We start from the raw sequence: 24,073 nt of genomic DNA on the forward strand, positions 1-24,073 counted from the left end.
AACATGAGAAGACTGAGAAGGCAAAGACATGCGATCTTGAAACAATGTTCCCAAAATAGAATATCTTCTGGATTTTCTTTTTTTCTGATTCTGAAAGTTGTGATTTCCAGTGATCACTAATGAAGTATTCATAATGAAGTCGTTTTTTGGTGTGATAAGTGGCTGTTGTCACTCTTTGCGTTGCTTGCTTAACATTGTCCCTTTTTACCTATTTATGTAACGATCAGATTTAATTCCCATGATCCTTCAGCATCTCTGCAGTTTCGAGGTGTGGCAGAGCATGGTGCGTCACAACTAAACCTTGTTTGTCCCTCGTCTGACTCACCCAAGCTTTCAGTGCATTAATGCAGTTTAGCAGAGGGAGATAGCACAGTCGTGGTTTACGACGCGTTATCACGGTCAATAGGCCTGTCCTAATATCCAGTAACTATTGAATCTTTGCCTTCAGTGCAGGTTTATGACTGCGTTCATAAAAACTGCAGATGACTCAGTTGCTGCTGAATAGCTGTTGAAGCTTTAGGTGAAGTAACACAGACAGAAATCATTGGATTACAAATCCAACTCGAACAACCTTTGAGAAGTCTAACTTTTTTTATTAAAAAAAAAAAAAAGGGAAAACACATACAATCAAACTTTGTGTATAAAAGACAGTCACATAAACTCATTCCACCTACAGCAGAATGTTATTGTTGTACTCATCATCTAAACTGATGCGTCCTGACAAGAGCCATCTACTGTAAGAAAGTAAGATCCCAAAATATGAATTTTAAGTCTACTCACACTCAACCAGAAATACTTCAAGAAGCCAGTTAATGCTGCAGAATGGAGCACCCTATATGCTGATTTGTGTGATTTATCTCTGAGAACCTGACAAAAAAAAAAAAAAAAAATCATCCCCCCCCCAAAAAGACAAAGAATAACCTCTGAAGCCCCTCTCTTATACCAGTGACCACATGGAGGCTGATTGACAAGGTTGTTCAGATTTCAGCACCCAGCATTAAAATGGAAGTGTTCCTCTGTTGATTCAGAGACTGCTCAAAAATAAATATTACCAGTGCAACCAAAAAAAAGATGCATCCATATTGCAGAACTTCCAAAAGACCAAACCAATTGACCCAGGAATCAATCATTATTAAACACAGTGCTTTTGAGAGCAAATAAATACCTGATTGTAGTTTATCAGGTCAAATGTGTCTTCAGTTGGTCAGAAACAAGAGGACAAAAAGTGGCACGTTATTGAATTGCTGAGCAAAGAGCTGCTGTATGGTTGCTTTAGGCCAAAAGACAAGAAGATTAAAAATGGTACATCAGATGATCTCTCAGGCTGAAAACATGTTTTAAGCATGTTCTGTTATAACTTAGAAAAAAAAGACAGGATTAATGCTTTCTGATGATGTTCAAAATTCTTTAAAATATCATGAGGTTTCATCTTGTTTCTCTTTCTCCAAAAATCGTTATTACTCAGCTGCCACGTGGAGTAGATCAATGTGCAAATATATCCTTTTCCTCATCTCTAAGAAAAAAGAACGTAAACCAAGAATAACACAATGTAAAATAAATATTTCTGCATAAGAGAGTAGGCCAGAGACACCCTTGCTTTTTCATGTGCTGGGTGTTGGAGAAGGTGTGATGGAAGCAATTTGAAAACAGATGCAGATCAGGATGTACATCAGGACAGGAAGCAGTGGCTTTTTTACCCAAGAATATAAAAAAAATCACCAATAAAAAGGTAGGAATTCAAGAGAAAAGGCAAATCAAATACACCAAAAAGGAAGTGGGATATTAGTAGAGCCAGACCGACTCAGTATCTTTGAGACCGATACAGATAATGAACAAGTAGATACTGTTCACGTTGCTTTCCTGAACAATTTAATTAAAGAATATTTCATGTCATTACACACTCGGTGCCCGGGTGTGATGCTCTGCTACTTGGGCTGCAGACAGCGCAGAGAGATGTTAGTGATGAAGAATGATCTGCTCTCTGTATGATGCATGTATCAAGACAAAATTTAATGTCTTCATCACTATATTGGCTAAATCATATTGCCAAAAGACATGTCGGTCGGGCTCTAGATTGAATTCTCTCGTACTAAAACTACTGATTCCTCTGTATAACTCATGCCCAAATCACACTTGAACTAAATCTGACTGAAACTCTGAAAACTAAGGCTTCCGGTTGTGAGGAAAGACCGAGTACCAAGACGGTTGACATCAGTTTCGAAGTAGAGACCACTAGCTTGATGGGTTTAAGTTAAGTTATTTCACAGAAAAAAAACAAAAAACCCAGACGAATAAAAACATGAGCACCGTTTTTGGCATCTCTGCATCCTTCTTTGGTGACCAGGATTAAGAGGAGACGTAGGAGGAGTATAGTGTTTAGTACAGGAGGAGGACAAGTGGAAGAAGAGCAGTGCCATGTCTTGGAGGCTCCGCCAGCGAGCAGTAAGGCCGAGGTGACTGAGTCCAGTTGGGGGTGAGGGTCTGTGTTGAACAGTAGCGCCGTCTACCAAGAGAGGAAACTCCATGGCAACGTGTCACAAGCACCAGCGATGAGTTTGAGTCATAAGCAGTCTCAGATAAAAAGAAACATCATATATATAGATATATTATATATACACTTGTACAAAAAGAAAGAAGAAAAATCCCTGAAGTTTTGCTCACGTTTGACAGTTTTCTTTTTTATTGAGGTTTGAGAGGGGGCGATGTGTCAGTGACTCCAGCCCATGAGGTGGCTGACGCGGGCTTTCTCTGTCATGCGGCGTACCCGCCCGGAGCGGGACCTGCCCAGGTTGAGAGGGTCGTCTTTTGACCCATGGGCGTCATCCTCCGAGTCGTCCCTGTACAAAACTGTCCTACGGCCCTGGTTTCGTGTGTTCACCCGCTGAGACTTGCACTGGCTGCCTCTCTCTGGTTGTCTCTTCATTGCTGTGGCTCCTCCGTGCGCTTCATCTGAGTTTTCCTCCTCCTCTTCCTCCTCCTCCTCAGGTTCCTCCTCCTCCTCCGGTTCCTCCTCTTCCTCTTCTTCATCCTCCTCCTCTCCCTCATCCTCCTCTTGTCTCACATCCTCCTTTTGCTGTTGCATTTGTGGCTGCTCTTCCTCCTCCTCTTCTTCTTCTTCTTCCTCTTCATCCTCCTCATCATTATCATCATCTTCTTCTTCCTCCTCCTCCTCCTCCTCTTCCTCCTCCTTCTCCTCTACAGGCGCCTGAACCCTGGCTCTTTTGGGTCTCTGTGCCTCCTCCTCTTGTCCTTTGTGTTTTCTTTTCCCTGAGGCCGTCTCCTTCCCCTTCGCCGAGAGGCAGGGGGCTTTGCTGTAGTCGTGGTCTCCCCCATCCACATACTTCTCCATCTCAGTGTCAGAGCTGTTCTCGCTGTCTGATGACGACGAAGAAGACGACGAAGATGAGGTGGAGGATGACTCAGACGAGGAGCTATTGGATCGAGACGCCGCCGCCACCTCCTCCTCCTCGTCTTCAGACTGCGATGACGCCTGCTTGGGGCGTTGTCTGGAGCCGTTACTCAGATGTAAGTTACGCCGGTGCCCTGATGCAACACAGAAGGACAAAACTTTAATTCTGTATTCTAAAAGAAACAATAAAATGAAACATGTTATATATTATGATTAAACTTGGGATGTTTTCATACCTGACTTCTTCACTGGAGTTGTGCGGCTGCGGGTCACCCGCGAGGACTCCTGGTCTCTGCTCTTGCTGCTTGTCCCTGAACTCGGGGAAGAAGGCTGGACGTCTTCCTCCTCTGCTACACTGTCGCTTTGCTGAACTGAAGCAACAACACACAGCAATTATTAAATACGAGTTTAACCCTACTTTTCAGCATCTACAGCAGCAGTGCAATGCATTACATTCTATATTCAGTCATGACAAAACTAGAGAATTGTAAAAAAATATATATATCTTTGACTTACACGTATAATGTCTTGCTACAACATGCTGAATTTAAATAGGTTTAAAATCTGCAGAGGTGTCCGGCAATAAATGTTGAACCTTTCTAAACTCTAACCAATCTTGGTAAGACTTTGAGACGGTTATTCAAAAGGAAATGTAAGGTGGAAAATGACTAATCTCAATAGAATTTAAGAAGACATTTTCCCACTCTCCTAACCTTAATCATTTACACCAGCGTCATATAGGGCACAGGAAAAAAAACAAAAAGACAGAGTTGTGCAGTCGTACCCTGATGTGGCCTCCGAGAACGACTCTTGGTTGAGGTCTGGGATTTGTTTGGCTTTGACACCTTCCCCAACTTGTGCTTTCCTTTAGGGCTAGACATACAGAGAGAGAGACAGAGGGAAAAAAAGCAACATGTAAGAATAATAAGCTTCTTTACATAGAAGCAGCGTGCCTGCGATTTTTATTTAAGGCTTTCAAACACTTTATAGGAGCAGGGGTTGAGGGAGACATTAGATCTAAGGAAGAAACAAGAATGTAAACTCTGTAAGCCAAATGTAAAGTTGAAAAACAAATCTAGATGTTTTCAGAAGATGCAGACACCCTGTGTACACTGTGTCTTCTGAGATGTACCTGGGGGATGGACTGATGGGCGGTGAGCTGCCTCCATTGTGCAATCTGTTCCTGTAACTGAGCCTCTGATGAGCCCGGCGCTCATTCTGAATGGCTGATTTGTGATCAGAGATGATGGAGATGATATTTTTTTCAAAGAAGGCCGACAAACTGAGGGTCATGGTGTAGATCTAGACATAAGTAAGAGTGTCAGAGAGTAAAATACCAGGATATCACTTTGATGGACTTCTCCCAATATCTGCTTATTGAATTTCAGGGAGGTTTTCTTCACCTGTGATTTCTTGTTGGGTGTGTACGCTTTGGAGTTGCTGAAAATGAGACGCACGTCTTTGGCGAACTCCATTGGGTTTTCATAATTTCCTCCCAGCAGCGTCTCTGACACGGTTCTCAGGTCCATGGGAGTGTCTATGATGTCTCGATAATCCTGAACAAATATGAGAGCAGGAATGTTACTGTACAAAGATTTGGATTTTTGTAAATGTTAATTCAAGAGATTTCTGGCTTCAGTTGCATTATTACTGCATGTTACGGTTGCTGCAGATTGTTTTACCCGATACTCAAAGAGATCCACGGGCTGTCTGAACGGTTCTGAATCTGGCGAGGCAATCATTCGACGCATCAGCTCTTTACATTGACCTCGCCAAGCTTTCACATCCAATGACAAGCCACGCTTCTTTGAATTTGATCCCTGGAAGGGAAAGAACAATTAATATGTCTGTTACATAAGCAATATCACACGAGAGGGAGGGATGTTAGTCAATATTATTAGAATACGGTTTGTTGTGGTCACTTGACTCTCTCTTACCTGATGTCCTGAAGACGTTCCTGGAGTGTCAGAGTCCACATCCAAGTCAGCCTGTAGAGGAACACATGCAAGAAAGTGATATCATTTTTTTTTTTTTGTATCTCTGCTCTGTAGGGGGAGCTTGATGATTTGAAAGGCGCCTTTAAATAAAATGTATTATTAAATATATTATCACAGAACACTTACAAAAGAAGGAAAAACAAAGTCTTAACCACAATTTCTCACCTCAGCTTCTTCTCCACTGCTGACCTCAGATTTGAGTCTGTGATACAGATCCAGGATGTCTGTGCAGCTCTGGTCACTGCAGGAAACAAAGGGTTAAATTAAATACTGGTGTGTGCAGGCAGGAGTATCAATAACCTTAAAACAGATTTCGCAGTATCAGGGAAGATACTAGAACATGAACTCTCTGGAGTCTCACCTGATGTAGTGAAGGAGAACGTCCGTCACCACCTTGGCGGTTGCTACAATGGGGCTCTGGGGCTCATTGAAAGTGCGGGCATTGTGTTCAACGTAGCGCACCTCCCACATTAAAGCCGAGATCCGCCTAGACACGAGAGAAGCAGAAATGTCAACACTTTTGGAATTTATGTGAAAGGCAATTTGACTGTGTGTGTGAGGCGACATCGGCTGCTTCACCTGTAGAAGCGGTTCTCCAGCCGTGTGCGGATGGTGCTGAGGTCAGTGGGGTAAGACACCACAGTGCAGTACAGAGGGTAGTCCCGGAGATTTACAGGATATGCAAAAAGCTTGGCAACGTCTGCAGAAAAATAAAAAAAACAACATCAAGCATGGCCTGACTCTGCCTGCAACAACCACACTGGAATGAAGCTTTGGTGGCGTACCCAGTGTAAGAAGCAGGTCGATTCCTTGGATGACTCTTTCACATTCTTCATCTCGTGTGTGAGCCCCCCACTCGCCCTCCTGAGGCTCGTAAAGCAGAGCCTTTAACTCGTCCTCTGCCACCTCCACACCATCGCCGACCTGCTCTGGTAATGAAGCTGGAAGAAAAAATGTATTCACTCATTAAATAAATGTAATTACTCAAATAAGAGAAAAAGCTAAGTTACAATGTGCACCTATATTAATCATCTTTACTATCCTGATGGAAAACTTCAATTTTTCGATATATAATATAGGTATCTGAAAGTAAGATACCTAATTAAGTAAGTAAGAAAAGTAAGTAAGGAAATAACTAAGTTCACTTTTCAAAGAGATTAGAAGTATAATAAAATCATTGCTTGATGAAAAGATAGTTTTTCATTTTCTCCATTGTGCAGCTGAAACGTATCACCAGAATGAACCAGCACGTGGTTAAATGCCAGCCAAGTGAACTTTAATGGACAGCCTGCTACATTTCAATATGAATGGACTACTTGGTGGTTCAGAGACGTCACAAAGGAAATTAGAGCACTTGAAAAGAAGCAGCAAGTGGTTTCAAATGTTAGGGTACGAACATAGTCTTTTGTTAAAATGAAAAGATTCCTAATGTGAGCTGTTCAATAATATCTAAGTGGGTGTCCTTTTGAACAGTCTGATTTGGATATAAAAAATAATAATGAGTTCCTTTGTCTGGGAGAACTTGAGCCTCTTTATGGAGAGAAGATATTCACCAGCTTACTACAATTCTAAAGACAAACAATCAATTTGACAACAAAGTTCATAAGGTTCCATCTGAATTCCTCAGTTGGTAAAGGAGTGAAGATGTTCTTCTTTGACCACTGTTTCACAATTGTTAACAACATTTAAATACAGAAATCTGAATGTTGAAACAGGGCTAACAACACTAAGAATACAGTGAAACCTTGAATTTATGAAAACCAAATGTTTCCAAGCAAATAAACCCTTATGGAAAATAAGTTTGGAAAAATATCAAGCTCCAAGATGTGGTGATTTCCTATTTTTTTCACGTTTCTTTTGTTGAAACATAATTCTTAAAAAAATGTTTACGATAATATTTTGAATCATTTCAATGAAACAGATTCCTAAAGCACAAAGTGATTATGGACAACTTCTCTTGTTCACCTCCTGGTGATGTTGCAATGAGGCCACAGATACAAAGTTTGAAGTTATGGGTTGAAAGACTAAGCTTCAGCTTTTGAAATGAAATTTAATACAGTTTCTATATTTTTTTATTGAACAGGAAAGGTTCTATTCTTTGTGTAATCACCTGCAGTTTTTTCTTGGTTGCAATGGTGATCTTACATTTATTGGATCTATTCACATTTTTTCTGTTATAAAACCATCACAATAACAACATAACTGCACAGGTGTACAAACATGTTAAGGTTCTCATAAATACTTACCTTCGTCAGGAATGGGCTCCATGTCCCAGGGACTCATTTTCTCCCGCTCACCATTATCCCACCTGATGGAAGAGGAAGAAAACAAAGGGCAGTTAAAGAGATCATTCGACTGAACTTAAATGGTACATCAGACAAGCAAAGAAGAATATGATATTGATTGTTTACACATCTTCTCACAGACATACTTTACTGCATAGCACTGAAAAAGGCTGTCTGGATATTCAGGCTGCAAAGGCTCTTGGTCCTCCACAGAGCCGAACCACCAGGCGTCATCGATGATGCTGCGGAACCTCATACCTGTGAGGTGAAGGCAGGATCAAACATAAGTGAAGGACCCACCCACACAATGAATATGAGTGGTAAACACATCATTTCACCAAGACTAACCTGACTGCCAGTTGTGCTCTTTAGCCTCATTGTAAAACTGCTGAAGTACCAGAAAATCTATGACATCAGGCATGTCGTGGTACCTACAGAGGGTGGGAATGAAAAAGAAACATAACGCATACGTGAGCTTGGATTTTAATAATTAATAATCTAGGACAAGTATGTATAGTGTTTCTAAATGCTCACTTTAAGGAGAAAGAGTCATTGGTCATCTTCCCTGAGACTGGGTCCAAGAAAGCCAGTTTTAGGCAGCAGAGGGTGGGAGGTCCCACTTCATATTTGATTCCCACCACTTTCACAGATTCCTGGTCCTGAAGAGGCAGGAAAAAATGTAAGACTCAAGGCACAAGAAAGTATATAGAACATCTGTGAAAGAAAACAAGTTCAGGCCTCAGCAGCGGTTCATCGTGAACATGTTCAATAGAAACCGTGTTTGTGGATCGTTTGACACCAGTCTGGTAAGACGTAATTAGTGTTGATTTCAGATTCAGGAGTCTTGGTGCTGTGCTCCCCAAGATTTTTGATTTTATTAACTGCAATACCATTTGCTCGTGTTCTTTCCATTCTTAGACCATTCTGCAAAAATTGTTTCTGAAGAATGGTCTAAGACGAGAGCTGTTTTGGAAATGCCTGAAGCAGCAGTAGATGTTATGCCATCCACCGTGCCATGTCAAAAGTCACAATGTCTCGTTGATATAGCACTTGACCGGCCCACAGCCATGCTAGCATCTCTATGAGGCTGTACTTATGGCACATTGGTGCTAACATGCTAATTTTAACAATGTGTAAATGCTGATCCTAAATGGATCAGCAGTGTCTGGTTTAAATTCAAAGGCTTTTGAGAAATATCACATGTTGTAAGAAGTTGTGGTTCAAATGGGTCAGATGTGAACAGTGGTGAGAGAAGGACTTTGAGGATTGTGGAAGAAAGGATCCGCTGAGGGTATCGAGTTTTGGAATTGGGCATGCTAATGAGATAGCCGGTTTCAGAGAGTGACGTGAACTGACTGCTGTTTGCAAACTCTCGGAACAGTCGGGAGAATTGAAGTATGCAATTCTTTTTAATAACCCTGTGCCTCACCCTGAGGTCGAGTCTGTTCCATGGCTGTTTCTGAGGGTTGATGCTGTACGCCTTGGCCCTGCGGACTGCCCGGACGTAGGCCTGGTGGCCCTGTTTGAAGTAGATGAGCTGGCGGAGGACAGGAAAACCAGGATGAAACTGCATGTTATGAAACATATTTGTCTGCTTGATATCAGAATAACACACCCTACCTCATCTCCCATTTGTGGAACGAAAGGAGAGCGATGAGGGATTGTCTCCATTACCCACGATGGTGGCATCCACTCCTCAGCATCCAGTCCAGCCAGAGACGAGGTGGGTTTCTAAGTTAATGCACATTGTTAAGAATAAAATGTTCACATACAGAATTTTCCATACATACTCTGTGAGGTCAAGCTACATTGAGAGCAGCGCTGCAGAGGACAACTAATGTTTAGCACAAAAACATATGCTCACTCTGAACGCAGGTGTAGTCGACTCACCTGTTTAGTCTCCTTGGGCTTGCTCTTTTTCTCCCTTTCCTTCTTCTTTGCATCTTTTGCCTTGTTGTCGCCCTCCTCCTCCTCCTCCTCCTCCTCCTCAGAGCTGCTGTAACCCTGGGGCTGCACAGGCCTCCTGCTTGATCTCTTTGGTGGTTGGAGATTGATCCCAGCATCGGCTGTCCAGTCAGAATATTCACTCGAGGAGTCACTGTGAGTGGGAGAACGGTGCTGTTAGCCGGGTGATGGTAAAAACAACTTCATTAAAAAGGTTATTCACCTGGAGCTGCTTTCTGTCTGCCATTGAGTTTCCCCGTCAGAAGAGGCCTCGCTGTGCTCCCCCTGAGCTGCTCCCTGTCAACAAAGACACATCAAACACCTTTAGTATGATGTAAGGCTAACATAGCTCTTTAAAATCTAATTTTCACTTGTGTTTCAAGTGGGCTACACATGCACAACAAAATGTTTCTAGTAATGTTTATATATGAGAAATAGAGGGATGAAACATACATCTCCATCTCCATCACTATCAGACTCTATCTGGCTGTCAGAGTTTCGTCGGTTGCTTGAATTTCGACTCCTCGTCCCAGGACGGCGGACTTGAGCGGAGCGGGTCTGGTAGGCGTGATGCTGCTGCTTTTTCTTGGATGGCCGCAGTGAACGAAGGCGTGTTGTCAGCGGATCGTTCTATAGAGGACGGTATGAGGTTGGAAAATAAGAAGAGCAGGAATCGACCAGAATGGACAAAAAAACAACGTTAAAGAGAATGATAGCTGACCTTAGGTATGCATGCTGCAGGTTTCTTGCGCCTTTCTGCGTTGTATAGAGAACATTCCATGTCGCCTTTGGCCCGTCTACACTCCTCCAAAACTCTGAAAAGCACAAAAGATATTTTGCATCATATATATACACTAAACCGTATAATTTTGTTTTTAAACAGAAATCTCATCCTGTCGTCTTTTAACAGTCAAATATATCACTCATCAAGAACCTTTGCACTGGAAAATGTAAAAAAGGCAGTTTCCTGACCCCACCTAGCAACAATTTCTGGCATTAAAGATAATTAAATAGAAATAATCTTGTGGCTGACGGTCTCTTTTTGCTTTTGTGTGTCACAAAGAGACAGCAGTATTATTATTTGATTCAGTTTCAGTTAAAAACTCCTCATGCTAGCTTTAAGTCTTCTTCCATTTGATGAAGTTTTCTTCAGCCCCCTCACCTGTGTACCCCTTGCGGTAATTCATTGACCATCACTCTGCGGCTCCAGGCCAGCAGGTCCCTCTCAGTGGCCACTTGACTTCGCAGCACATTATGCTGCATCTGCCACACCCTGTCAACCGGGCCAGTCCTGCGTGGTCCATCAGTTGGAGAGGAGGGCTCCACTTCTGCTGCATCATCGGCATTAGCTGAAATAGGAGGATTTTTTTTTAATGACTAAATGTTATTTAAGAAATACTTAATGTGTGCCAATTAGCATTAAGCAATTAAAAATCTAGTTTCCACTCAATAATACTGCCTCAAAGTTTTATAATGGAACTCTGAGTTTTATGGACAATAGTTAATGGTATGAAAACACAAAACACACACACACATACTGTACATCACTTAAAAATCACAGTTAGATACCTTCATCCTCTTCTGCTGGTTGCTCTACATTTTGGAGTTGGTCCTGTTCATTCTGTAGCTGCCTGATGAGATTGTCCAGCAGGCTCTCTCTGTTTTCTGCCGTTTGCTGGCCAAGTACCTGCTCAACCAACTCTCCATCACCTAAACGACAAAAAGGCAGGACTCTCAGTTTCCTCAGTTCAAACGGTGTGAGCGTTCTGAACTTTTAACAACAAGGGAGCAAGTTTTACTGTTAGCCATGTATCCCAGCTGGGGAACCAGCTGGTCTTCCTTGCAGTTCTCTCTTCCCGGCACCAGGCGCTGGTAATGTGTAGGGTGAGGGTTCCCATCAACATCCACCAGGAATGGTGGAGGCATGAGATGTGGGGCTTGCTGTGTCTGCTCGTCCAGCACATAGTTGTTAGAGTCACGGATAAGAGGTCGGTAGTCCGTGTGGAAGAACATCTGGTCAGGAATCTGGAAACAATTTGTGTTAATAATGAGATTTAGAGAACTACATGTCGCTGCTTCCATTTAAAATGTATAATACCCAACAACAAATACACAAGAAACAGTACCGAAAAAAGCTAAACCGTAAAAAGACAGAACAGTACAAGACTATAAAACAAAACTGTTATGAGTGTTTACCTTCTCATATGGCCTGCTGCAGCCAAATCCGAAGATGAGCAAATGGCCGTGTGAGTCAGTGCAGGCAAAATGCTGGCCATCCGCTGAGAACTTGCAGTCAAAAATAGCACCGTGGCCTTGGCCTTCAATCTGGAAACAGACAATTTCACATGAACACTGTGGTAGTGTAAAAAAATGAATTAATGTTGGAAGATTGTGATTCTAGAGAATTACCATGTTGAAGAAGTTTCGGATTTTGACTCCTTTGGACAGGTCCCAGATGTAAATGTTGCCATCATGGCCAGCAGATAGTAGGATGCGGGAGTCAATGGGGTGAGTTTCCATGACGAACACTTCATCATCATGACCCTTTACGAGGGAGACGGCAAACATTCAGGGCCGTTAGTCTCACAAAAAATAAAAACGCCATTTGACAGAAAAAACTATGCAGAGTAAAAGGGCAGCCACTCACTGATAAAATGTGCAGCAGCTGTCCTGTGGTTGAGCTCCACACTTTGAGCAGGTAGTTTGACACGGCTGTGATGACAGTGTTATCAGTGCGGTCCCAGGCCACCATGGTCACCACCAGCTTGGTTTTATCATCTCCGTTTGTAGCAGCCGTCCTGGAGGAAAATATATTCCATCAGAAATTAAACACTGAGCAGTTAACAGATAAAAGAAGCGGGCATCATACGCACTGTTTATTCACTTACCCTGGAAGTCTGGCAGCCATGTCTAAAGTGACACTCTTCCACTCTTGTTGCTGGTAATGCCAAATTCTGGCTGTGCCGTCACGACTGCCACTCACAAACCTCAAGCTGAACACAAACACACATTTAACTGTTAGAGGCTCGAAAAAAAAAAAATGTAATGTAACACTTCAAATGTAACAGTTTGAAGGAAACACACTCACCTGTCACTGTTATTGCTAAACTGGACGACCACTACTTTATCCTGATGACAAAGACAGAGGAGATGATTTTCAGTTACAGAGACTTTGGTTAAATTAAGTTCTTAGACTAAAACAGACCGAAACAACAACGCGACAGGTTTCTTACCGTGTGAGCGTCCATCTCAGAGACCTTCATGGGAGTTTCAGCTCCAAGGTAGTAGACCCTGATCAAATGATCAGTGCCGCCAGTGGCCATGAACATACCACCTATTAACAGTAAACGGAAGAAATCTAGGTGACAGGAATACATTCAGTCTACTTTAATATCAATACAGCCACATCCTCTTGTTCGGTCACTTTTAATATATGTTGGATATCTTTGCCAAATGTATCTTGAAATGTGCTAATGTTCTTTTTTTTCATAAAGGAAATGATAGGAGGCGAGGAACTACACTCACCACTGCTGAAGGAGGAAGTGGAGACCTGTACTCCTGGTCGTGAGCGCTCGACAAACTTGACAGGTTGATCACTGAGAGATGGGAGTAAAACGAAAAAAAAAACAAAAAAAAACGTGTCTACCTATCAATTTTGAAGGAGCAATTTTACAGAACTTAAAAAGACAGATTCGACCCGATCACTTACTTGAACGTTGTGCTGATCGAGTGCCACTTCCAGAAACACACCATGCCGTCTGCACCGGTGGAGGCCAGATACCGTGTTGTCCCTCTAATAGCCGGACAAAACTGAGGGGGTAGAGAGTCAGTGTTGGATACTTGCCAAGGAGTAAACCGTATTAAACAAAAAAATAATAATTATAATAAAAAGATACATTTATAATCACCGATCACTCATCAGCTACCTTGATAAGACCTGAAAAAAAGCATCAGCCTCACCTGTATTGATGTGATGGAGGCAGCGTGGGCCTGCAAGACAGTGATGGGTGCACAGGTACGTAGGCACCACACCCTGATGGTTTTGTCACAGCTGGCTGAGGCAATGAGAGTATTCTCGTGATTGACAGCCATGTCACAGATCTCTGCCGAGTGGCCACGGAGAGTTGAAAGGAGCCGGCCGTCATCTGTTGCCCAGATTTTCACCAGGCAGTCATCAGAACCCTAAAACACACAAGGCAAGGCAAGTTTATTTCTACAGCACATTTCAACAACAAGGCAATTCAAAGTGCTCCACGCAAGACATCAAAAGCATCATGAGACAGAAAAAAAGAAACATTACAATTCAAAATTAAAATTAAATCGCTAACACAAACCATTCACAATCACAGAGAAGAAACTTCCACCCTCAGGAAATCCCAACTCACAAGACACAAGACATTGGTAACAAATAAATCAACCAGTTTAATGGTGAATTATCTATCTGAGAAAGATAAACACATTAGGAGCCTTTCCGGATAGGGGCAAATGAGTAAAATCCCCTGAAGTTTCTTTTCAATAGATTCTGAGCTACAGTTAAAATTAATATGTCACTTGAATGCATACAGAAATTCATCCTGTTCTCTGTGATTACTATCCCGGGGTGTGATTTTTACATATGTATCCGGAATAATGGATCTTCCAACCTAAAAGGTGACCTCTGAGACTCAAATTGTCGTAGTAGTTTCCAAGCATAGACTATACCTGAATGTACTGCCCAGCTATATTTAAGGCTAACTAAGTACATTTCTTAGCTTTGTCTTTTTTTATTTGTATAAGATCACCAAACTAGTGGACGAACTGAACTAGCCAACACCCACTCTGCTTAAGCGTATTGATCAGTGCCCGTATGCTATGCAGGTGATCATAGAGAGAGAGACATCCATTATTAAATCTGTCCTATAAATGAACTGAGGCTCACAGGTAGCAAATCAGTATACCCTATTGGCCTGTCCTAAAGTACCTTGTGCAAGATGTTACATTTTTCTACTATTCTGTACCTTGTGTGTGTCTGTTTGTGGTAATTTGTTGCTACTTTGTCCTTTGCCGATGAAATGCATGTACTATTCATAATCTCCAAACCTTAAGATGGAGGGATACTGGATACACTTTCTTCTTAAAATCTTTTGGTTAAATTTGACTTGTCAAATGGACATTAATCAAGTAATAAACATAAAGATTTGCAGCCACAATTATCTGGCACTAATCATCACTTACCGTAAATATTCGACGACCAGTGCGATCAAAGGCTAGACAATACACTGAAGAAAGGTGTCCAAGGATACGTTTGTGTATCTTCATGTGTTGGTAGGAGGAAGACGGCAGTGCCTGGCTGAAACGAGCTGTGCCTGTGGCCTGGCGAGCTCCCATGATGGACACTTGAAATGAAGACACATGATTTGTGGAAGCAATCATTAGCTTTATTTCATTATTTGCTGATACCTGGTCTAGGTTTTTTTTTTTTAAGGGTAGACATAATAGATAAATATACACACCAACATTGGGAGCCTCCCCATTGCTGACTGGGGGTTCTGGTGGACGTCCTCGATGGAGTGCAGCAACAGCCGAACCGCTGCATACTTTGTGGCTACAACCTTAAACACACAGGCAGTAAATTAAAACAGAGAAAATGATGAACAGAGGTCTGCTTGATAGGAGGGATATGCTTACTTTTGGTGGTACGAAGCAAGGACTGTCTTCCTAGCCCCAAAAGTGTTTTGACTCCGGGAACACTAGGTGGGATCTCCTTCTCTATGAGTGGGCCAATCCGCTGGCAGACACGGAGCAAATAGTCTGCAGGAATGTGCTGGTTTAAAATCACCTGCAAGAGTCACAAACATCTATTACAAAGTAGCAAAACAAATTTATAAGAAGCATGTAATTACAAAGAGAAATCATCAAGGTTACAGTCTGTAAAATTGCCTTAACAAAATAAGTAAAGAAGAGTTTAATAAATTTAAACATATTCGGCTTTGTTCTACAGATAGCTGTTTTTTTGTCTTTTCTGAAAAATAGTTGTGTTTAAATTGGGCTATACTGGATTTTCAAGGCTGCTGTATTATTTCTATTAGAAATTGTAAAAATAGTTAATCCCCAGACAGTTTTTGGCACACAAAGACAATCAATAATAATCCAATAAAGTGTTGGTATTACAATATTATTAAATGTTTTCATCTGCTCTTATAAATATAGTAATAGGCTAACCTTATGGAGCATCTAAACTAGTTTATTTTCTAAAATTAAATACTAATTTAAATTAGTAATTATAAATACGATTTAAAACAACAAGAATTATCATCTGTCTGTACATTTTACCATATGATTGAAATGCTGGTGTGTATTTTAATGAAAGTCAACTTCTAACTTTAATCTTTTAATTCTCACACTATGCTTCTATTCATTGCTGAATTTAAAAGGCTTTGAAACAACAACGAAGACAAGGAAGAGAAACAGGACGGCAAAGCGCTACTCACAACCAATCATAAACGTCTTGTACTATTTTTCCGGGTCGCTTGCTAAAAGCCAGTAATTTCATTGGTCCCAACAGAAGACTGACAGCTGGCTGCATCGGAATCAACCAATCACAGCGCGCCCTTGACTAGTCTCCTCCCACAAGCCCACACAAAGCCTCTATATAGTAATTTATCGGCTGGCATACACTAGTATAAATGTGTTAAATGTGTTAAATAAACCTATACGTGCTATCAACAAGTCTGTTCTTTACGGTTGATTAAATTAAATATTAAAACCTCCGCTTATGCGTTTTATTTTTTAAAACAGATGCAAGGCGCAATATTTAATAAAAAAAAAAAAAGTAAATAATGATTTTTCGTACTTACCCAATCTTGAAAAGTCCGTTTGTAAATCTTCCCATCCCAACTCCATCGTTGAGGGACCAACTAAAGTTAAAAGATAATCTGTTAGAGATAGCATCAAGCTGCTAGTTTAGCCGGGGCTCGACAACTCGCTGCTTTCTCCAACACAAACCAGAATTTATGAAAAACCTGCCCTCAAATCGACGAGATAGGAAGCATGACGGAAACCACAGAGGAAAATAAAAACAGAAAGGTCCAGCTGAACCTACCTCATACTGCTCCAGCTCCTCCACCAGGATCTAACAACACACACACACACACACAGTTAGCATTCACCGCATTAGCTTCTTTAAACATAAATCAAGTTGGAGTTAATATTCTGCTTATAATACGATGTTACCTGTGCTGCTCTTTTACAGGGCCCAGACTGCAGGAATCTGGCAATGAGGTAATATAGTTCTGAAAAAGAAAAAGCCTTGTATTAGCTCGGTGCTAAGTGATGTTAGCCAGTCGGTAGCTCAGCAGCTGACACACAACAACAAAGTGTGTGAAGTCAAAGTGTTTGGTAGTGGGCACAAAGAGACGCGCAGCACTCACCAGCTTCGGTTTGTGAACTCTGTTCTCTTGCCATCACTTGATAACTCGGGCGACATAAAGACAAATCGATGTTTTAGCCTGCTCCTTAGCCGCCGGCTAGCTAACAGTAGCTTGATGTGCTAACACAGGCTGGTGAGTGGCCTCCTCCTTTCTCAAGTTGTCCCAGACCACCTGGTGCTTTGTGTTAGCGCCCTCCAGTGACACGCTGCAGTACTGTCTGCTTTGTTGCCTCGATTGCAATAAATATGATATTCAAATATTAAAATGTACAGCTTTTGGTCTTTCATTGAGCTGAAATTGTTTCACTTATAGCCTATGCGACAATATAGTAGCCTTTATCAAATTGTATATATATATATAGATTGTATCAAATGTATAATTGTAAACATACTGTATAACTTAACTTTATTGATCCCTGCAAGGGGAAATTTCAGTTTTTACACTCTGTAATCATGCAACACACACATGCAGAAACAGGATCCTATGGACATGCACTAATGGAGAGATGTCAGAGTGACGGAGCTGCCCACAGTGGGTGCTCCTGGGCTGGTGGTGAGGAGGGGGTTTGGTGCCTTGCTCAAGGGCACCTCAGCAGTGTTCAGAAAGTGATCTGGCACCTCTCCAGCTACCAGACCAACTTCCATATTTGGTCTGCACCAGGACTTGAACCGGCAACCCTCCAGTTCCCAACCCAAGTCCCTACAGACTGAGCTACTGCCACCCAGTAGATATAAGGATTGTATAAATATATAAATATAGTTCATCAAATTGTATAAATAGATATGTATAGATATAGATATATGGATTGTATAATATATAAATTATAAAAAATCCTAGTATATCAAGTTGTATATATGTTTGGAAAATCATTGGATTGTGAATATCAAATATAGTATCATAAATATAGTATAGCAAATTGTATATAGATAGATTGTTTATATAGAGAGCTTATAAGGAACACAGGAATTTAATTTAATAAATATTAATTACTGAGCTGTGGAAAAGGGGTAGGATTAAATACGTTTTATATTTCTTCCTACTCCTTTTCAGGCATATCAATTGAATATATGTAATTTTCTTTTTCTTTTTTTGTGAAATAATTTGAACATTGTTTTTTGTTTATTGTATTTTCGTGCTTTTTATTTTGTTTTGTATTTTTGATATGTTTGATTTTATTTGATATGTCTGAAACAAATGTAATCAATCAATCAATCAATACAGACAGTAATCAGTATCAGTGATACAGTGTAGGCTACACCAGCCTAACACACCTATGGTAAAGAAAAAATATTTGCTTTGAGTAGTGGTTGCAATTAAATTACAGCGTAGTCATATGTTTACTTTGATAATATTCGTATGAAGTGACTAAGTGTGTGTAAGTGATCAAATGACATCTGAGATAGGAGCTTGAAATATTTGGCATTATTTATCTCCAAAATAATGTTGCATTATGTCTGATCTATTTGTCTAGCAATATGTTCTTAATAAAATGATACTTTAAAGAAAGAAGATGGAGATCAGTTACCTTCCTAAAGTTGGTCTCTCATATCACATGCATTTAGTTTATTTAAGGTTGTTAAAAAGACTCAATGGGAATTTCTTAATTCGTACCTTTCACACAACAGTTATGGGCTTACTAGACTAAACAGAGCATAGCTAGAGACTCTTTATTATCTTTTAAGTATGGTGTGCCTCAGGGGTCATTTTATTTTATTTATACATACACCCTCTTGTGCATTTATAATATAATATATATATAATATAATATTTATATATAGAAACGGTGTTGCTTTTTATATCTTTATGCAGATAATGTAAATAATGAAGATAATGTGTCACCTGTAAGATGTACAAACCACTGCCTTTGTGACAACAATAACTCAATGTCAAAAATGTATCTTCAGCTGAATTTAGACGTATCAGTCATTCACATTTGGCTCACAGCAGAAGACTGAGCAAATTGGTTCTCATGAAGCCTGTTGCAAAATAAGTTTTGAGAAGCTTACTACAAACTTTGCGCAATCAGGTTTGTATCTTCTAAAAGACGTTTCAAAAATATGATTTATCCTAATTTTAAAGACAGAATGAAAGACAAACCTCAATTCTCAACCATGTACTAGGCTGAACTACAAGCATTTGAAAGCCATGTGAGTTGGAGAAGAAAACAACTAATTTGTAATCCCTTAATTTGAATAGTAAATTTCATACGGGAAGAAGCAGTGCAAAGTGTTTCACAGATGACTTAAAAGGTGACATACCAACAAGGGTAGAAAAGTAAAAACATGGGCTAACCACACCTCAGTGGTTGTAAAAAAAAAAAAAAAAAGGCCCAGCAGAGACTGTACGGCTTCAGGAGCTTAGAGATATTGGACCCTCAAAACACACACCAGTAGACTGAGGATCAGCTTCTTCCCCCAAGCCATTAGACCTTTTATTTTTTTTTATACTTTGTTTTTATTTTTTTCAAAGAGTTGCTTCATTCATATGGTTATTTCATTTCAACAAACATGTTTTCAACACAAGATGTTGAATGACTCAAAAAAGAAACTACCTCCAAGAAAAGAAGCAGCAACATCTTTAGAAATGAATACACAGACATACATACACATCGAAACAATGAAATAAGAAAGAGAAAAAATAAATAAATAGAAAATAAAAAAATAAAAAAATAGAAAACAAGCAGACAAAAATAAGGGGAGGGATATAGCCCCTATGTTCAATGCAAATTGAGGTTTCCACATTTTGGATTAATTTAAATATTTCATGGGCATTGTCACACAAATATGAACATACATTTAATTTTCCTACTAGAGGTTTTCCAAGTATGATGTGCTCTGCTTTTAAATATAGTGGTTTGTTGAAAATCTCTTCAATAAACTTAAAAACTTACTAACTAACAAACTAACCAAAAGTCGTTCAATAGTTTGCATGAATAGAATATATGTAAATGATTTGCATTACATTCACCACAGTTTCTCCAGCACTGAGAGCTTGCACATCTTTTTTATTTGGAAATGATTCCAGGCATCAGGAAGTATCTCATATTTATTTTCCAAGCAAATTCTCTCCAGAACAAGGAACTGGTTGTTGTATGTATTTCATTAAACATCTGTTTCCAGTCTTCATCAGTTATTTGTGTTCCTAACTCTTCTTCCCATTTTATCTTTACATTGTGTGAGTCATCTTCCACATGTAAGATTTTATACACTCTACCCATAGTATGTTTGGAACTAGCATTATGATTTTTCATGATATATTTTAACAGGGGTGAATATTTTGTATGTCTATTATTTGCTTACTGTGTAGATTACTTCTTATTTGCAAACATCTATAAAATTGATATTTAGGTATTTCATAATGTTTGGAGATATTTTCAAAGGAATCGATTTCATTTTTAGAAAACATTTGCCAGAATCTGACTAATCCTTTTTTAGCCCATGAATTGAACACAGTATCTGTTGAGTTTGGCTTAAATTCTGGATCTCTAGCAATTTCATTAAAAAAAATCATTTCATTTTCTGTTATGTTTAATATCTTAACAATCCTCCTCCACGTTTTTCCAGTGTTTGAGATGCAGTAATTATTCATCCCACGGTCTCCTTTCTTTTTACCAAATATTACTGAGACTAAAGATTGAACTGAGCTCATTTCTATTTCCTTCCACTTTGGATTTTCGGTTTCACTCATCCATGTCATTATGTGTTTTATCTGAGCAGTATAGAAATACTTACTGAGATCTGGTAATGCCAACCCCCCAGTGGATTTCAGTTTCTTTATAAGTTTTTTAATTTCACTCTCGGTTTTTTTGTCATCCCATATGCATTTTCTTAGGGTTTTATCCCATTCCTTAAAGTTTATTGGCCTTATATAAGTTGTTAAGTTTTGAAACAGGAACAATAATTTTGGAAGTATTGTCATTTTAATTGATTTCATTCTTTCAAAGATGGATAGATTCAATATTTTCCATCTATTTAGATGTTCTTTCACTTGGTCTGTCAATTCTGTGTAATTTATTGAAAACAGTTCCTCCAGATTTTGGGGAATTTTAACCCCCAGGTATTTTAATTTTTTGCATTCCCATTTAAATTTGTGTTCTCTCTTAAGATCATTTTCTACTTCCTCACCTACTGTCATTGCCTCTGTTTTATTAATATTTAATTTATATCCAGAGGCTAAACTATATATTCTTATTTCCTCCATTAAAGTTGGGAGGGATGTATTTAAATTTACTAAGTAAACTATCACATTATCGGCATAAAGTGCTAATTTATGTTCATTTTCTCCAATTTTAATGCCAGTTATTGTTTTATTTATTCTTATACTTTCAGCTAGTGGTTCCATGCATAAAGCAAATATTTGTGGTGACAGAGGATCACCTGGTCTTGTACCTCTTTTGAGTATAAACATGTCAGACAGTGTCCCATTGACCCTAATTCTTGCATTTGGTTGGTTGTCTATTATTTTTAAAATTTGTATGAATTTATGGTCAAATCCAAAAGGTTCAAAAGTATCAAATATAAAATGCCATGACAGTCGGTCAAATGCCTTTTCAGCATCCAGAGTTAACATTAACAGTTGCTTACATGATTTTTCTGAGTAATCTAACACATTCAGGGTACGTCGAATATTATCTGAGAGTAGTCTGCCATTAACAAAGCCTGTTTGATCTAAGTTTAATAAAAGTGGAGTTGTTTTTGATAACCTGTTTGCGATGATTGATGTGAATAGTTTTTGATCCACATTTAATAGAGAGATTGGCCTGTATGAACTAATCGGTGAGGTCCTTCCCTTCTTTAGGTATAACAGTGATTATGGAGGAGTTCCATGTTGGGGGCCAAACTTCCTTATCCAAGACTAAATACTCTACATAGAATTGGAATAAGAGCTTCTTTGAAGGTCACATAGAACTTGTTCGTATATCTGTCAGTCCCTGGGCTTTTTTCCCTCTTACTTTTCTGAATTGCCGAAAGAATGTCTTTAGACGTTATTGGTTGTGTTAACTGTGAATTTTGTTCCTCTCTCACCTGGGGTAAATTTAACGAGTTCAGATCTAGTTTACTTTCATGATACTTACTTTCTATGTTTTCATAAAGCTTTTGATAGTACTTTAAAAAACTTTCAGCAATTTTTGATTTTTCAGTGTGAAAACTCACATTTGTCCCTTTTATTTTAGAAATCGTGGCTCGTTCCTTTTGCTTTTTTAACTTAATTGACAATAGTTTTAAAGCTTTGGGACTACTGCCGTAATATTTTCGTCTTGTAAAGGAAGACAACTGAAATTATGTAATCAGTTAATGATTTATTTAATCTAATTAGCATTTTTTTAAATTCAGATTTACTATTTTCATCACCTGTATTTTCATGTATCCTTTGTAGTCTCTCAACTTCTGCTTCAATTGCTTTAACTTTCTTTTTTGCTTCTATCTTTTTTGCGTATGATGATACTTCTCCACGTAACATTGCTTTAGCTGCTTCCCATAGTACAACCGGTGTTACCTCTCCATTGTCATTATCTTTGAGATAACTGTCTATTGCTTGATTAATTTTGTCCCTAAATTTCTTATCTTACAGTAATGAGTTATTTAATTGCCCATTGTTAATATTATTGGAGCATGAGCCACCAAGGTTATTGCCTTAATTTCATATTTCTTCACTCTTGTAATCTCATCTTTAAATGTAAAAAAATAGTCAAGTCGTGTGTATATTTTATGTGCTTCAGAGTAATATGTAAATGATTAAATTTTTGGATTTAAAAATGCGCCAAATGTCCACTAGACCTATTTCTATTTCAGCTTTCCTAATAACTGCTGCAGTCTTTTCTGATTCATGTTTCCCTTTGCTTTGAGTATCGTTTGCTTTCATAACCATAATAAAATCACCTCCCATGATAGTTATTCCCTTCAGCCTCCAGAACAAGTATCGACAGTAGGTTGACCATAAATTCTGGATCATGTCCTGGTGGGTTGTAAACATTCAAAAGTGTGACTGGTTTATTTTATATGTTCCCTATCACTAATACATAACGCCCTTCTTTATCTACAACATTTTTTTCAACTTTGAATGGGACATGCCTTTGAATAAGGGTAGCAACCCCTCTTTTTGCTGTGGATGAAGCAAATACCTGAGCTGACATTAATTTCCCAAGTTTATGATGTTCAACCTTATTGAGATGTGTTTCTTGTAGGAATATTATATCACCCATTTTTTTCAGCTTTGTAGGATTATTTTTCTTTTAGTCACATTATTAAGGCCATTTGTGTTCTGTGAAACTATTGTTATTTAATTCATTATAAATATTTATTTTTTACTTTAGTTTCTTTGTGCATATTTTTTTCGCTGTTATTTTTACTCCTTGCAGTACCAAATTTTTCACTTTAGACCTTTTAATACGTAACTCACATACACAAGGGCAATACAACTCCATTTAATATACATATATTTTTTACTTCTTTTTTTTTTTTTTTAACTGTGTTCCTACATAAATTTGACTTAATTTTGCTGTATTGTATGTATTTCAATATTTACCATTTTAAATAAAGCCTACCCACAAAAGTTTTTCACATGTTTGTGCCCACATATAAAGCAACAATAAAGATCTTGAATATTGATATCTTGATAAAGCTGTCTTCTTAGAACCACATTCTTTTATATATTGCCTTAACTAAAGGTGCTCTTAAGGATTTTCTGTGAAATAACAATCAATGGCCCTAGAAAGTCATTTTACTAGTCCTGGGGCTTACCGCTCAGCCAGTAACAACAGTTGCATAATGTCTTCTGAGGATCACTGTTTAGTAAGTAATTTGAGTGTAACAATATGAGTAATTTCAGAATTTGGTTCTTAATTTTGCCAGATAGCCTGAAGCTGGGTGTATGAAGATGTAGACATTTCTCAGCCAGGATATTTTGGCCTGTGTTGCATCTATTTTGAAAATGAAATTCAAATAAGAACAGGTATGATAGAAAGTATTTCTTCACACAGTATGGGTCTCAGCTAGCTTAGATTTTATGGAAATACCTAAGAGACTTTTT

General features: G+C 39.0%; 1 protein-coding gene across 2 annotated transcripts; it reads right to left on the reverse strand.

Annotated features, from left to right (window-relative positions):
* Positions 1 to 599: 599 nt before the first annotated feature.
* Positions 600 to 17,195, reverse strand: brwd3 (bromodomain and WD repeat domain containing 3). Of its 2 annotated transcripts, none has more exons than XM_061055541.1 (40): positions 17,045 to 17,195; positions 16,848 to 16,906; positions 16,717 to 16,746; positions 16,472 to 16,531; positions 15,303 to 15,453; positions 15,128 to 15,226; positions 14,850 to 15,010; positions 13,596 to 13,817; positions 13,345 to 13,445; positions 13,161 to 13,231; positions 12,869 to 12,969; positions 12,724 to 12,764; positions 12,524 to 12,628; positions 12,283 to 12,433; positions 12,045 to 12,179; positions 11,832 to 11,960; positions 11,435 to 11,660; positions 11,205 to 11,345; positions 10,798 to 10,984; positions 10,357 to 10,450; positions 10,091 to 10,265; positions 9,859 to 9,928; positions 9,582 to 9,789; positions 9,312 to 9,422; positions 9,121 to 9,228; positions 8,226 to 8,350; positions 8,040 to 8,122; positions 7,838 to 7,949; positions 7,653 to 7,714; positions 6,192 to 6,347; positions 5,986 to 6,106; positions 5,768 to 5,893; positions 5,572 to 5,647; positions 5,347 to 5,397; positions 5,092 to 5,229; positions 4,813 to 4,965; positions 4,542 to 4,711; positions 4,194 to 4,282; positions 3,646 to 3,780; positions 600 to 3,543 (listed from the first exon to the last, which is right to left on the reverse strand). In XM_061055541.1, exons 1-40 carry the CDS (start codon positions 17,076 to 17,078, stop codon positions 2,708 to 2,710), a joined length of 5,403 nt encoding a protein of 1,800 aa, XP_060911524.1. In that variant the 5' UTR covers positions 17,079 to 17,195; the 3' UTR covers positions 600 to 2,707. The 2 variants fall into 2 exon arrangements, with proteins under 2 accessions (XP_060911524.1, XP_060911523.1); XM_061055540.1 differs by having other exon boundaries at positions 9,859 to 9,932; positions 10,089 to 10,265.
* Between the last annotated feature and the right edge of the window lie 6,878 nt (positions 17,196 to 24,073).

This window comes from Labrus mixtus, chromosome 14, assembly GCF_963584025.1.
Source record: "Labrus mixtus chromosome 14, fLabMix1.1, whole genome shotgun sequence".
NCBI lineage: Eukaryota > Metazoa > Chordata > Actinopteri > Labriformes > Labridae > Labrus > Labrus mixtus.

Bases quoted from the DNA above. Each gene is read 5' to 3' on its own strand.
- brwd3 (XM_061055540.1), bottom strand. From the start codon at position 17,078: ATGGCAAGAGAACAGAGTTCACAAACCGAAGCTG. The intron at 15,227-15,302 runs GTAAGCATATCC...TGTGTGTTTAAG, and splicing joins CTTGCTTCGTACCACCAAAA to GTTGTAGCCACAAAGTATGC. The intron at 9,423-9,581 runs GTGAGTCGACTA...GCATTAACTTAG, and splicing joins AGCCCAAGGAGACTAAACAG to AAACCCACCTCGTCTCTGGC.